Here is a 14,589-nt window from a genome sequence, read left to right on the forward strand (position 1 = left end):
CCACAGGAATGTGCCTTACATTCTTCATTGTTTTGGTGTGCCATTATCTGAAGCAAATACAGAAGCTGGAGCCAAAACAAGTCTGAATTTGAATCTGAGTCGTTTTAAAAGCTTACCTACAGACTTTCAGATGAGAAGTCTGCTGTAAAAAAAGAAAGCATGATTAAAACATTAAAATTTAATGATAAAAATGGTAAAATAGTGTTTTCTTCTTCCAAAAACTGGAAAGTGATGACAGCTGATCTTACTGCACCATACACATAAAATCTGCAATGAACAGCATTCAAAATTTGAGCACTGCTTAGAAAATTTAATTTGATAAAGAAGAATCAGGATTATAGATCAGCCTACTTCACCTTGATTTATATTTTCAGATTGCTTACCAGCAAGTAAACTTAAAGCTAGACACGAACTTTATACCTGCTCCTCAAACTTGACTTGAATTGTACCAAAATTGTGTAACATATGTACTCAAATATTGAGTTTTCCTAATTGGGTACTACCTCATACAAACAAATCTTGATCTAAACTCAAGATTTGATAGAAATTTTCCCAATTTTTTGATGTGAAATTATTCCTGAGGAGCTTTCTGTTAGGCCTGTGTTTGCATTATCCTTATCTGTAGTGCTTTTGTTTTTAAAGAGAGGAGTCATAAGCTTGTGACATAGAAGGAAAATGTGAAACACTTTGACAGGGACACTAATCAGAGGACAATGACACAGGGACATGCCATGGTACACACTGCTATGTCCCTTAGGCATAACCTTAGTGATCTCTTTTGTTTGTTAGATGAAGTAAACACTCATTTATCTGTCTTCTATACAGAAAACAGTTATAATGAATGGAAGATGCCTTTCACAGCAAGCCAGAGGCCACTGTAGAAACAACTTTGTGATGAATGATTTCCCAGTGTTAGCTCACACAACAACTCTGTAGTCAGTTAGAAAAACATTTCAAATAAAAGCCTAAAAAGAAGGCTCCCCAATACAGTTTGTAAGAAAAAAAAAACCCTCCAGTTCTTACAAAAGGGTACAAGAGTTTTTCTCCTGACTTTCATAGGGGCAGAATCTCAAATATTCAAAACAAATTCAAAAATGCACCGTTCCTCCTGCATTTTATGTGGAGATGTGACCTATCTGTAATCATACAATACACAAGATCTATTATACTGATTAGATCTAAGGGCATAGTCCTCATTCCTCTCAGCTCAAACAATGAGATTTATATGTGGGGCATGAGAGAGAGAGAAAATATTAATTTTCAAAAGCAAAAACTAAGCAGGGCCAAGCCAGTCTTAAAAATGCAGATCAGGCTGGTGATATGTATTTGCAGTATGTCATCAAATAAGGGGAAAGGAAACATCAGTATAGATACTTGTCAACAGCAAAAAGCTCTCTCAGGGTCTCATTAATGAATTGCTATTACAGTGAGTCTACAAAAGTACATGGCACCAATGCCTGTATTAAGAGAAATTAGGTATCTTGTTCTGGGGCAGTTCTATCACAGGAGTTACCTTGACTAATAGATCAATTACCTCTTTCTGCACAAACTTCTGGAACCCGCAGGTTATGACTTCTGCTGCATTGTGCACGGTGAGGAACACTGGGATTGGCTGCCATGGGGAGAGAACAAAAATGCTCAAATCAACCCAGAGCAGTCACACACATAGGCACTCCTCCTAGAAACAGCTGTCCCACATGTCTGTGGTTTGGGGTTTTGTTTTTGAAGCTGTAAACCCATGCCACATCACCTAAAAGAGACTTAACCCATTTGAATCACTAGCACATGGGCACAGGCATCTTTAAATGCAGACCCTCCTGCAGACCTGCCTGCTGTGTCTCCCACTGCTGAGTGCTCAGTCAGTTTGTTTGTACCCAGATACCCCAGTGAGATTTGCTCCAGGTTTTGGCCTCTAGTTTTCCCTCTCTGATCCAGAATCTTCAGCCATCACAGCAAACAGTTCTCATTTGTTGTCCCATCTCTCTCTGCTGGTACTAAGAATACAGTGTGACTCCTAGCAACAGATTTGTGGGCAAGACAATTTTAGGTGATTGCTTTCAGTCACTGCTAGGAAGAGCTGCCCAAAATTAGGATAGAAATGCAATAGTTCATACACAAATGATGCTGAAATTATACCCACTGAGGTATCTGGACACCATCCCAACATGAAATCATTAAGAAACAAACCCCAATGATAACAATAATGAATCAAACACCCATTGCCCCAGGCAAATCCAACTAGAATTAGTGGTTCATAATACTTCCTCCAAATCAGATCGATGGTCTCTCAGACAGTTGAAACAGAAGCAATTCTCTGCATTGATTGAGATAATCTAAAGACTAAGCCATTTTAGGAAGCAGTATTTCCCTACTTGTGTATGGTATTTAAATCACAGTAGCAGAGAATGGATTGATTTCTCAGTGATGTCCAAACTTTTAAGTACCAGGTGATAGAACCCACAAATATCTCTCAAATGGGAATTTGTATATTTTCTGTAATTTTCTTTAGATGTTAAAGAAAAGAAGCCAGACAAGCATTGCTCATTAAACATTTTAAGTCATTATGACAACTGGGGTGGGTCCATAGCCACAACAGGCACACCAAAATAAGAATGGAAATCACACCAACACAACTGGCATGAAGTTGTTGGACCCAGCTTCACCAGTACTGAAAACCAATCTCTGTTGCTGGATAACTGAGAACATAAACCCAGAAGTATTAAACATAAAAGTACTCTGAGCTTGACACAGTAACAGGAAATACAAGAAATACCCATAAACAAGGAAAGTTGACAGGAAACTTAAATTCTTCCCTTTGTGAAAGCCAATTTGTTGGGTTTTTCTTTCCTCCCTTCTGCTTTTGGCTCTTCTAAACATGTTTTGGAGCCAACAATGGCTCCAGTTTGCCTAGCCCACTTAACCTTCTCCATATGTCTATTGCCTTTGATACAAGTATTTCTTAAATTTGTGAGTGGGCTTAATGCTTAAGAAAGGTAGGGTGAATGCACTCTGAACAAATCTCCTGTCATGGCTCTGCATACTTTTTTTAATCATCACAGTCCAGAGCTAAGCAGTCCTCCTCCAGTTCTAGTCCTAAATCCTTGGTCTGGAGAGATTGCCAGCACCTCTAGGAAGAGGCACAAACAGAGACTAAAGTTGTAGCTTTGCCAGTATACAGGAGTGTTTGAAAGTGGGTCTCTTTGGATTTGATAATAAAAGTACACGTAATTTCTGCCCACTTAATTAAAATATGCTGTGGAGATGAGCCAATTCAGCTATGAGTTTGGAAGAGTCCACTTTCATTTTCACTGTCATAAAATTGTTGTAGACAAAGTTATTGTAAGTAAAGCTTCTACATAGAATTGAATTTAGCTCCACTACAAGGCAGCACATAATAATTATAGCCTAAGACTGCTCTTCACTTTGTCTTACCTTGTAAAATGGCCACAGAATTAGATCTCTAAATTCCCATTTCACGTACAACAAAAACCATTAAGGTTTTTTTCTTAAGGTGAGAGGCACCTTAAGAAAAGTTTGGGATACAAATCAAAATCCTTCACAGCCCTTCTGCCACTCCAGTACAGTTCACTCATGAATGACCAGAGCAGGAGCAGGAGGTAAATAGAGTAACTTTCAGGATGACCAGGAAGTAAGAAGAAATAACAGAAAGGATGTGATTCTTTTAGCTCTTCCACCACCCATGTGAGCAAGCAGAAAAGATGCTGCTGCCAAGGCTTCCAGACAAGGCTTTCCTTGTGGGACTTTGCTTACCTTACACCAAAGAAGCCCAGTGGAACTTTCTTTGACAAGGAAGCAAGAGGAAGTAAATGCAATCACACTGAGAGAGAACTGATCTGGGAGCATGGCGCTTCTGAGCACATGCCTGTGGTTTCCCAAGATTATCTGTGTCCAAGATAAGGCCCCCAACCTTGCTTACAAGGACAGAGACCTCCTGTTCTTTTCTGCTCTCTCTACTGGGATTTCAAGGGATCACTACAATCAGAATCTGGTAAAAAAAGTCCCTTTTGATCCTCCTTAAGGCTGAGGAAGTGACAGGGGCAAGCTGGTTTTGGAGTTACATTAAGATATATTGACAGAATGCAGAAGGGAACGAGTGCAGGATTTGAGCTTGCAGACTGAATAACAGCAGCAATATTGTTATTTAAAAAAAATAAATGCCACCCCAATTTATTTTACTTTTTTTAGGGAAGACTATATAATTTAAGCATAAAGCATTCAAGTTTCATGGAAGGAGATTTGGCATTCTGTAAACATTTGGTAAATTACTGTGATACAAATGAATCATAAAATGGAGTAATCTAACCCTTCCCATAATCTCTTTCCAACTTTCTATTTATTTTTTCAAATCGTGCAAAGAAGCAAAACATTCTCATTGAAATGGTCTTCATCATTTTCCTGGAAGGATTTCTCACAGATCCCACAACCCCATTCCTCCTTTTGCAAAGTTACAGCTACTGATTTCTTCAACTTTTTCCCTACCTGTATAATTCAGACCACTGAGGATCTGTTCAGCAAAACTCTGTAGAGATGCTGAGTGCTTCAAACTGTCACAGAGATGCTTTTTGATACTTAGTAGGATTGGACCGCTGCATTAGCTCCACCAACAATGGATCTATTATTTGAAGTCCTCCTCCCTCCTTCTCCCTCAACCCAGGAACAGCATTAAGCAACAGGTATGAAGGGAATGGTCTTTGTTTACAAAGTAGAGGTAATAAAGAGCTGACTTCTACAGGTTCATTTCTTACCAATCTAGACAGTGCCCTGGAGCCAGCATAAATAACACCCACAAAAAGTACTGATGCAGGAAGCCATGACAGGATTTCAGACCTGTGAAAACAATTAAAATCCCATTATTTCACCACATTCTGTCTACATACAGAAACAACAGTTGCTTGCAAGGAATGTAGTAATATGTATTTATGTACATTAATTTCAAACATGTGCATGTTAAAGTCAGAATCAGATTGCTCAGTATTCTTCCCATTTACTAAGGAGTCCAAATTAGAAATAATTCATTTTGTCTAATCCAAGAGAGGAAATAACTGCAGATATATTTTCTTTATTTTACTCTTTCTCTGGCTCCTCTCACTCCAAAATCATGTTGGTAGTTTTTTTTTTTTTTTTCCTCCCTTAGAAATTACTCCCATTGGTATTAAAGGAGAGACATTTCAACTGATTTCCTTGATGTTCTGTGAAAGGAACGAAACCTGACAAATGAAGGCATAAAGTGGCTCACTTGCACAGACAGCACACATTTCCACTATGTACAAATACACTGGGCCACCCACACATTCATTTCTCAGCCAGATTTACAAAGAGATTCTTCCTAAAGATCAGATTGTCTCTGTGGGAGCCTATCTCTTGAGATTTCCTAATCATATTCCTTTGACTAAGCCAAACTCCTAGAGGCAGTTTGACAACTAATGGAGGAATGAAGTCATCAGATTGATCTGATTAATTTTTTCTAGCCATGGCTACTGTAGTAGGATCAGGTTTCAGTTCTGAGATGGGGCTTCAGAACTTGCACTTCTTCTATTTTTGATCTTGTTACTTAAGGGAAAAAAGGGATCAGGTAGGTGGTAAATTTCAGAGAGAATAATGTAAGATTTTTGGCAAGGGGAGAAAGGAGTAGCCGTGAGGCAAAGGCCTGAATCAAGGGCTTCCAGGACTGAGGACATGGCTGCCCCACTCACTCTTCCCAACCTTTGAATTAAAGTGGAGAAAATGTTAATGGGCAATGCTGGTTCTCAAAACAAAACCAAACTGCTTGTCGTTCTTTAGTTTGCATTACAGTTCCAATTAACATGTAAGACTTGAAATGTAATTGTAGATACTGGTACACCAGCACACTTCATGGAACACGAGAAAACAGACCACTAAACACTGAAATCAGAACAGTACGAAAAAAGATAAAACACGCACAAAGATTCATGTAATCACAGACAAGGGAAAAACCATAAATACCACATTTCCTCTGTTATATATATATAATTTTCCAAGATAACAAAAACCCAGGGTCACAAAAATAATGTTTAGATCCTTTAATTGGCATAAATATTTGCCCTGGGTTTTCTTGACTAGTCACCATAAATTTTTATAAAAACACAGTTCCTTTTGAGGTTATTGACTTCAACTGGAATCTCATCAAGTCCAAGATCTTATACTGTCATACCTCATTACCAATGAATTCACATCAGACACCAACAAAAATACCCCTGCACTATTGGAACAGCAACAAATTGAAGAAAGGGGGAGGGAAGAAAAGGAAGTGACTCTGGGAAGATAAAAGGAACACAGGATAAAAACCAAATTTTCATTTAGAACACAAAAATATCACTCTTTCATGTTCCCCACCACTAAATTGTAGGAATCCCAAATATGTCTTCATCTCCAATGTAATTCTGTGAAGTGCAATGGAAAAGGACTTCAGATGCTTTTTCCATGATGTAAGCGCAGAATTTTATGCTGCCAAGTGGGAATTTCAGGACTGAAAAAGAATGCACGAATGTTTGATGTAATGTGTCAGCATCAACAATCTGTCTTGTATGTAAACCAATTAGCAGCTTCTCCTGTTGGCATTATACTGATGTACATGCAAAGTAGGAAGAGAACTGATGAGTTTGCGGTAGTTGTAGGGCTAAACCCAAATCCCATGATAAGCAATGGGTAGGTTCCCCCAAACAACACTTAAAGAAAGGCTCTGAGCTGCTGCTTAGCTATGGGTGAAATGCAGCACTACAAGACATGCCAATCATAACACATCAGACTTATGTGCCTACAACAGTTAGGCAGAAGCTGGGCAGCAGACTGGAAGCATTATGCACATGCTATGTGTTGCTCTGCGCTTCACAGAAGTCTTGTTTTGGATGAAAGCTTTACAGACAGTCAATATTTGCTGTTTAGAAACAATGAGGGAAAGTTCCTTACAGTATAGTCCTAGGGGGAAGCAGAGGCAAAGCAGGTTATCCACAAAACCTGAGTGAGCTTACTCTAAATAATATGTTTTTATTTGGTCTTTATAGTGAAGTTAGTATTCTGGACTTTAGACAAAGGGCAATGATCTCTATGTAATACCTTAATTCTGCTGAGACACCTTGGGATAACCTGAACTGGCTCAGAAAGTATATCAGATCAGTCCATGTGACAGAAAAATCGAGACTTTGTGGACATAAACAAACAAATGGATGCAGTTTATAATTTGAAGCACGACGAGACTGAAGACTGGCTATGGTATTCCTAAGTATCCTACACATAGACAAAACCCTCCCCTCTAACCAACAGATAGATTCAGAAACAGATATTTTGTAAGGAGGGATGGAAATGTCCATATCCCAGTAGTAGCATTAAAATCACCTTTGCACATTATATATGTTTATTTGTTTGTTTGCTGGTGAGTTGTTTGATTGGTAGTGCTTTGGAGGTTTAGAAGGTTTCCATGTTGGGGTTTTCAGGCTGTTTTTTTGTTTTGCCTTTGATTTTTTTTTTTTTTAATACAGGAGATGAATGTTACAAATCCACCTCTGCAAAGCAATAAAGCATGTGCCTAATCTTTGTGAAGAAAGGCTTAAACTCATGTTTAAATAGCTGAATGAATTATAGCCAAAGAATGTCAATTAATTCTGCTTGTTCCATTCAGTCTATTCTAGAACAGGTATTCTGTATTAACCAAGCTAACGAAGAGGTCTCTCAAGAGGTATTTCAACCCCTTTCCCTACAGTGTGCTGACATCTAGTGGCCTCAAGTCTCCAGGGTCAAAATATGAACTAATTTTTCATCCAAGCCTTTCTTAGATAAAAACAACCTCTTTGACATCAGCGAGTGGTTCTTGTCCTCTATTTTCTTTAATATTTTCCCAGGTTTTGAAAGGATGAAAGTATATTTTTCCATGCTGGGAAAAAAAGATTCAGCTTCTTCAATTTCATTATTTGAAGCAGAAGTAATCCTTAGTGTACAAAAGCTGAACTATAAAAGGATATTACTGATGGTTGTATTCTTCTAGACTGTTTTGTGATGACAAAATATACATAAACAATATAAATTTGATATTTTACATATATATGTATATATGTATCAGTAACTGCCAGCAAAGCAAGGTTTGAACCCTAATCCTGTCTCTGCCAAAGTCACTGACAGCTTTTACAACACCCTCAGTTTATTGCAGCTATAAAATAGGAAACTGAATTCTGTTTTCATTTACGACCTCACTTATATTTCCATGGTGATGTAATCACTTGTATGGACATGAAAACAGAACACAGCCTGATTTTTATGACATACTCACAGGATTTCATTCCAAGTGAGGAGATTCAATTTTTCAAGCCAACTGTTTGAATCTCAAACAGAAAGTTCATCAGTTGTCACTTGCTAATACAGAATCACTGAGAAAAAGGTACATTAGAAGGGGTCTGGCAGTCATTTAGTTTAAACTCTCCCAGCTTCAGAGTCAAGTCACATTACTCAGGTCATTGGCCAGGAAGGTTTTTAGTATATCCTGAGATGAAGATCCAATGATTGCGCTGGACATACATCTTCTAAATGGTACCACTCTGCACAATGAAAAAGATGCTGCATTCCACATTGCAGAATGGATCCACCTGAGCAGAGTACAACATGACAACTCTTCTGAATTGTGCTGGCCCACTCAGCTCAAGCAGATGAGCTTTGTCTACAAAGCACCATTTAATTTGGAGTTTTATTGTTAATATCAGTTAGGAAAAGGCAAACGATCCCCATTTATAAGACACAGCTCTCAGAAAAAGGCAAATCACATTTGCAGACTTCACAGCCCTGAGGGTTTTGAGGAAGATTGTGACAATGCTCTTAACTAACATTACCAAGCTTTTTCTTACAATACTAAGAAATAATCCAGGGAAGAGATATGGACAGATGTTTGGATAAGACATCCTTATTGCTTTCACTATGCGCTTTTTGGTTGTCTTACCAAGGTTAAATTGAATCCACTTTATATAAGTAGTCAGTTTAAGGGTGTGTCATTGAACACCCATTTAACTAAAATGTGAATTCTCTTCTACATCTGTGAAGCAGAACACCCACACCCCCACACACATCAAACTCTATTTTAGCCAGTTAAAAACATCCATGACCAACTTAACTATGTTGTAATGCAGCTACAGAAGATAAGTGTTTGGCAGATACCAAAAAACCTACAGTACCTTGAAGACAAGTTTATCTCTACCCAGCCCAGCTTCCAGGAGATGTGAAGCAGAAGTCCACCCACCAATGTTTGCCACCTGAAATAGAATGACACTAGGAAATAATATGTGAGGCCTAAGGAGTATGTGCAGATAGCTTAGAATAAGTAGCAAGTAATGCACACTGACTTCTTTTACACTTTAAAATAAGTTATCAGCTTTTTTCTTCCTTAAGCTAGTGGTTTTCAGAGAGGTGTTCCATGTTTCTTGGGTGAAAATCCTTGAATATCTAGCACAGTTCAGACAGAGATATTGTATTATAATGTTAAATGATATTAACATTCACAACAGGTATAGAAGTGGGTTTATTTATTACTCCCATTCATTGCAATGCATTTAAGCAATTATTTAAAATCTTTCTCATGCATACACAAATAAACAAATATTCACTCTATGCAGTACTAGTGCACAGTGGTAAATATTCAATGCTACTATCACAGCTCACTTCACCTTTTTTTGGATGAAAAGCATATGAGAGCTTAAAAGCCAGGTTTCCCTGACATTTGCTGCAGGTTTGACTATGCTCTATCCAAACCAGTGGTGAAATCCCATCAACTTTATTTTGAAAAATTTCCTCTTGTCTCAGGTGTTAAGGACAGAAGTTTGTGACAGTTTCAGATGCTTAGGACTATGCAGTATGGTCTTAGATTATACAGGGAACAAAATGAAGGACAATGAACAGTAACAGCATGAACTGAGAATTACATTATTTTCCTCTTCGCTCATCTGTCACAGGTCTAAATGAAAGTGCATCTGAGCCACTAAAAAAAAATTCAAGGAAAGGTCACTTTTAAAAGCCAAAACTTATGGAAAAAAATATTGAAATGCTGAAATGCATTGCAAAATAATAGGAAAAGGAAATAACTTTGGTAACACAGATGCCATAAGGCAGTTGCTTGCCATTGAAATACACTTTTCTGATGATTTACCATGTCTATTTTACATAAATTACTCAAAATCTTCTCCACATATGATAAAAGCCTTATGCAAGAGACAGTCCCTGTGTATGTGCCAAAACTGAAGAAAGCATTCACTGCATATCTAATCGAGCTGAATACATTCAAAGTAAGGGGAGATTCCCAAGGCAATTATTCCTAGAGTTGATTGTAGTCCTGGACTGCAAGTCAGGCAAAAATGTAAGCCATGCTAAGCAGCAGAAAAGGAAGTAAAGATACCCAGTGTCTGCAGGTTTTAACACCATCTCAAAAATGGGGGAAGACTTGGCTCTAAGAGCCCAGATTTTCACTAAATGTCTCATCAACAGCATTGATGGAATATATGGACATTTATCAAAACATTAACTTTCTCATTACAGTCATTAAGACATGATAGTGACTCGTGATGCAGACTTACAACCAAGGCTAAGCAAGAAAAGAAGGAACATGGTATTTGTGAATGCCTAAAGATGGGTTTAAGGTTGGTTTTCTCTAGCACAGCAAAAGAATGCATCATAAATACACATCTTCCACATTTTCCTCTCTTTCAAAGAAGAGAAGTTGTACTGTAATTGCTACTTTTCTATGCTGAAGCTTAGGATTTTAAGGAAAATGAGAAATTATGGACTCTATATATCTCAATTACATCACCTCCATGATGTTTAAAAATTAACCAAGACACATTAATGAATATTTTATTAAGGCTTCATGAAGCATGTTCTCTAGACAGCAAAAGCCATTAAGGACAAGAAGTAGTAAAGTTAGCTTCAGCAAGGAACAGCAAGATGTTAAAGTAATTTTTCAAACCACAATTCTTAAAACCATACTTACCCTTGAAAAAGGGTAGGGTAGGTAAATTGCAGGACAGACAGGACATACTGGAAAACAAACAGCAAATTAACGGACATCAAACACCTATAGTTCATAATATTAACAAACAATCACAAGCAACAAAACAAACACAAAAAGTTCTCATTTTGCTTTATTTTGGTAGAAAAGACAAGAAAAAGTTTAGTAATTTCACTTGTTGTGGTGTATTTCCTCCCCCTTCCCTCATCGGGCTGCACTATGATCTCTGAAATGCTTGACAGGCCTCAATCTCGATGAACACCATCTGGGGTAAGTTCCACTTGAGCTCAGCAGAAACACTGTTGGCTCTCAGGAACTTAATGCTGTCCAGTGAGCTCCTGCTTTTTAACAAACAGCCTTGGAGATAAATTTTTCTTGCCTGTATAAGAACCTGAGTGGAACAACATTTTTGTTATTGAACTTTCAGAGAAAGTTACCAACCGACATTGAGGCCAGGAAGGACAATCACTTCATCTAAACCCAACTCTTTTGTGACAGCAGTCTTAATAAACAGCATAAACAGCAGTCTTGAGTGAGACCCTTTAAGCTCTTCTGGACCACAGCAGGATGCAACCAGCAACCTCTCTCTGAGTGGGACATCTCTCAGAGCCAGCTAGTTTGCTACACTTGGAAGATCTCTGAAGGACAATGATGGATCCTGGGCTGATACCATCCACTCCTCAAGACTCAACCTTTTTCCCATGAAGAAAATGCAAGAATATCCAAAGTGAGTACTTCACTGAATTTGAGGGGAATTTTTCCTGGGTATACCTTGTACATGTCCCTTTAGTTCTGAGTGTGTGTGAATGTGGATATGCCGTAGAAAATTCATTAAGAATATTGCTCTCTTTAAGTTTGTAAGCAAGATAGTGAGTCACTGAATATTAAATTCTATATTAATCTTTTGTTAAATTGATTAAATTAAGCTTTTGATTAAGAGCTGCTATGTTTAAGTAGTGTTATAACCTTTAGACTAAACCATTCATCAAATCTGGGGTTAAGTTTGGCAAGTGGGTCCACTATGAATGCTGTGACTCAGTGTGTCTTATTCCCTTTCCTATTCTTACCTCCATGCAAATAATTTTTGGTTGATTGATTTTTAGATTGATTGATTTTAGTTTGATTTTTAGTCTGCTTCAACCATCTAATAATGATGTCATAGATGTAATGATGTAGTAATGCAATAATGATGTATGATGTCATAATGTAGTATTGATGGCAATAGAGTGAACCTTACAAACAAACTTTATTGTGATTTTACTTTAATATTAATCTGCTTTTGCCCATCCCTTTTCTGGTGATTCTCCGAGTGACCTAAACCACTCACTTGCGGCACTTCCCATGCCAGAACTGCTGGATGCTGCCTCACTGTGGAAAGTAACAAGCACTAAAGTACATGAGGCATGGAGTGGACACACTGAACAATGGAGAAGGCTGTCATCTGAATTGCACTTTCACTTTCTGAACACAGTCCATACATCACACTGAATGGAAAAGGATTAACAGGAACAAAAAGCCATAAGCATCAGTCAATTAAAATCATATCACACCAAACAGGCAATCTTTGGCAGAACCAAGAGCAATAATCTAAACATAATTGTCTCCTTATGGCTAATGTAACTTACAGACTTAACATTCTGCTTACACACTATTTTGTGTAGAATATTAAGCAGCCCATAAAGCCCATCAGAGATGTAATACATGGGGGTAAAAAGCAAAATCTCTGTCATTGCTTTAGCCTGCTTTGTCTGGGCCTGTATGTATGGATGCTAGTGTCTCTTCACACTAAATATGTATATATGCAAATATGGGGCACAAATACATGCTTTCCAGGTCTAACAACTTCCCATGATGAAGTATATAAATACCACTACTGCAAAGGAGAAGAATGATTGAATCTTCCTTAGAGGAAATGAAAGGTACCTGCTGTTCCTTCCAGGAGCCAGCAGAAGCTGTCAAGGGCAAAAGGAGAAGCTGAAAGATTTCAGCAGAGAGCAAACTGTGCTGAGCACCTTGCAAGGTCCAGTTTTCAGGTTTGTGGGGTGCCACTAAAAAGCTGGCATTAGTATACAGAGACAAGGCATGTTGATTCACAACAGATCCTTTTACACATACACCTGTCAGAACTGCCATGTGCATTTTAAATCAGGATGATCTACCTACACGTCTGTACCCCTGCTTGCATTTGCACACCACCTTCAACAACTGAAAGGTCTGTACTCTGGTTATTTTTAACTTTATTACACTAAAACCTACATGCAGGTTTGAAAATGGAGGCCCTATGTCAATGTCCCTATGACCTCCCCTCAAGAACAGTTAAGCCATGATGCAACCTGGCAGCTCTTTTAGCCCCCTTCTATTAAACTAATCACTGCTCCCAGCAGTCTGTCAAATCAAGTGCATTATCTCTCCCTACAACTTTGCTTCACGTTTGGACTTCAGTCTACTTCTGGGCATCCTTAATGGCAAATGTATCTTGGAACAGAAACCACTGGCCAATGCCCAGAAAATATTTCATTTTCACCTCTGAAATGCTGCTTTTCTCTAATCCTCCCTCAGAATATTCGTACCCTGATTGCTTCACCAATATTTTTTTCTTTCAGAAATCTGCACCAGAAATACAGACACACTCTCTGACAAATAGGATAGCACAGATCAGTTACTCTATCTCCTCCTCCCAGAGTGAAAAAACTGCTTTCAAACTTATGCTTAAATTATACAATTTTATTCACAAGGCAGCCATGTTCAGCCTACTTCTTATGCTTAGACACTTCAGCAACACTAATATGAAATTGTTACACAGTGGAAAACTAAATTCTTGTCCTTAATTCGTCACTTAATTAAGTTGTCAATGGAAGTTAATTTTTGTTTCACTTCTGAAATAATACTTTGAATATTTCACATTTTTCCCTTGGATGGTTGATATCATTGTTCCAGTTAACAGATCTCTTTTTAGGAAAGAATGCTGTTGCCAGACACCCGATAATGAAATGCATACAGCATCAGCGATACATTCAGTGCAGCAGAACTTCTGGCTCTATAACACTTCATTCATTGGAATGATATGATGTCAACCTCCTTGCTCTCCTAAACAAGACTACAATGGAACTTATCTGACGTGCAAGGGTAAAGCTGTCACACACTGAGCAAAACGAAACGGGCAACCTATCCGCAGTTTCTGGAGCACGCTGGGATGGGAGCCGGGCTGGAGTGCCACGGACTTTTTCACTCGTGGGGTAGTCCAGCCCGGAAAAGGCTGGTCCTGCCTGAGCAGGGCAGGGAAAGCACAGGGCACCGTCTCTCCTCTCCTCCTTGTCCTCCTCCCGCTCCTGGATCCCTGCACTTCCCTCGCTCCCGCAGCCGCGGACCGGCAGCCAGCGCCCCCGCACCTCCCCGCGCCCCGCCCGGCCCGTCCGAGACCGGGGCGGCCCCGCGCCCACGCTCACCTTGTTGGTGAAGCTGGAGGCCAGGTAGAAGAGGCAGAAGGCGAGGCCGCCCGCCGGCCTCTTCAAATACATCAGTCAGCGCGGGCGCGCAGCGCGGCGCGGCGGGCGGCGGCCATCGGCCGGGGC

The 14,589-nt window shown here is 39.0% G+C and overlaps 1 protein-coding gene across 5 annotated transcripts in view; it reads right to left on the minus strand.

The window, feature by feature from the left end:
• TMEM241 (transmembrane protein 241) overlaps positions 1-14,589 on the minus strand; it is a 54,776-nt gene extending 40,187 nt beyond the window's left edge. For 3 of the 5 annotated variants that reach the window (XM_053987110.1, XM_053987126.1, XM_053987093.1), the window contains exons 1-6: positions 14,464-14,589; positions 11,000-11,046; positions 9,195-9,272; positions 4,767-4,848; positions 1,535-1,612; positions 117-142 (exon numbers count right to left, since the gene is read on the minus strand). In XM_053987110.1, the coding sequence (XP_053843085.1) occupies positions 117-142; positions 1,535-1,612; positions 4,767-4,848; positions 9,195-9,272; positions 11,000-11,046; positions 14,464-14,535 (383 nt within the window). In that variant the 5' untranslated portion in view covers positions 14,536-14,589. The remainder of the gene's footprint in view (positions 1-116; positions 143-1,534; positions 1,613-4,766; positions 4,849-9,194; positions 9,273-10,999; positions 11,047-14,463) is intronic. The other 2 variants (XM_053987119.1, XM_053987101.1) reach the window with 1 other exon arrangement.

The sequence above is a fragment of the Vidua macroura genome, chromosome 1 (assembly GCF_024509145.1).
Source record: "Vidua macroura isolate BioBank_ID:100142 chromosome 1, ASM2450914v1, whole genome shotgun sequence".
Lineage (NCBI taxonomy): Eukaryota > Metazoa > Chordata > Aves > Passeriformes > Viduidae > Vidua > Vidua macroura.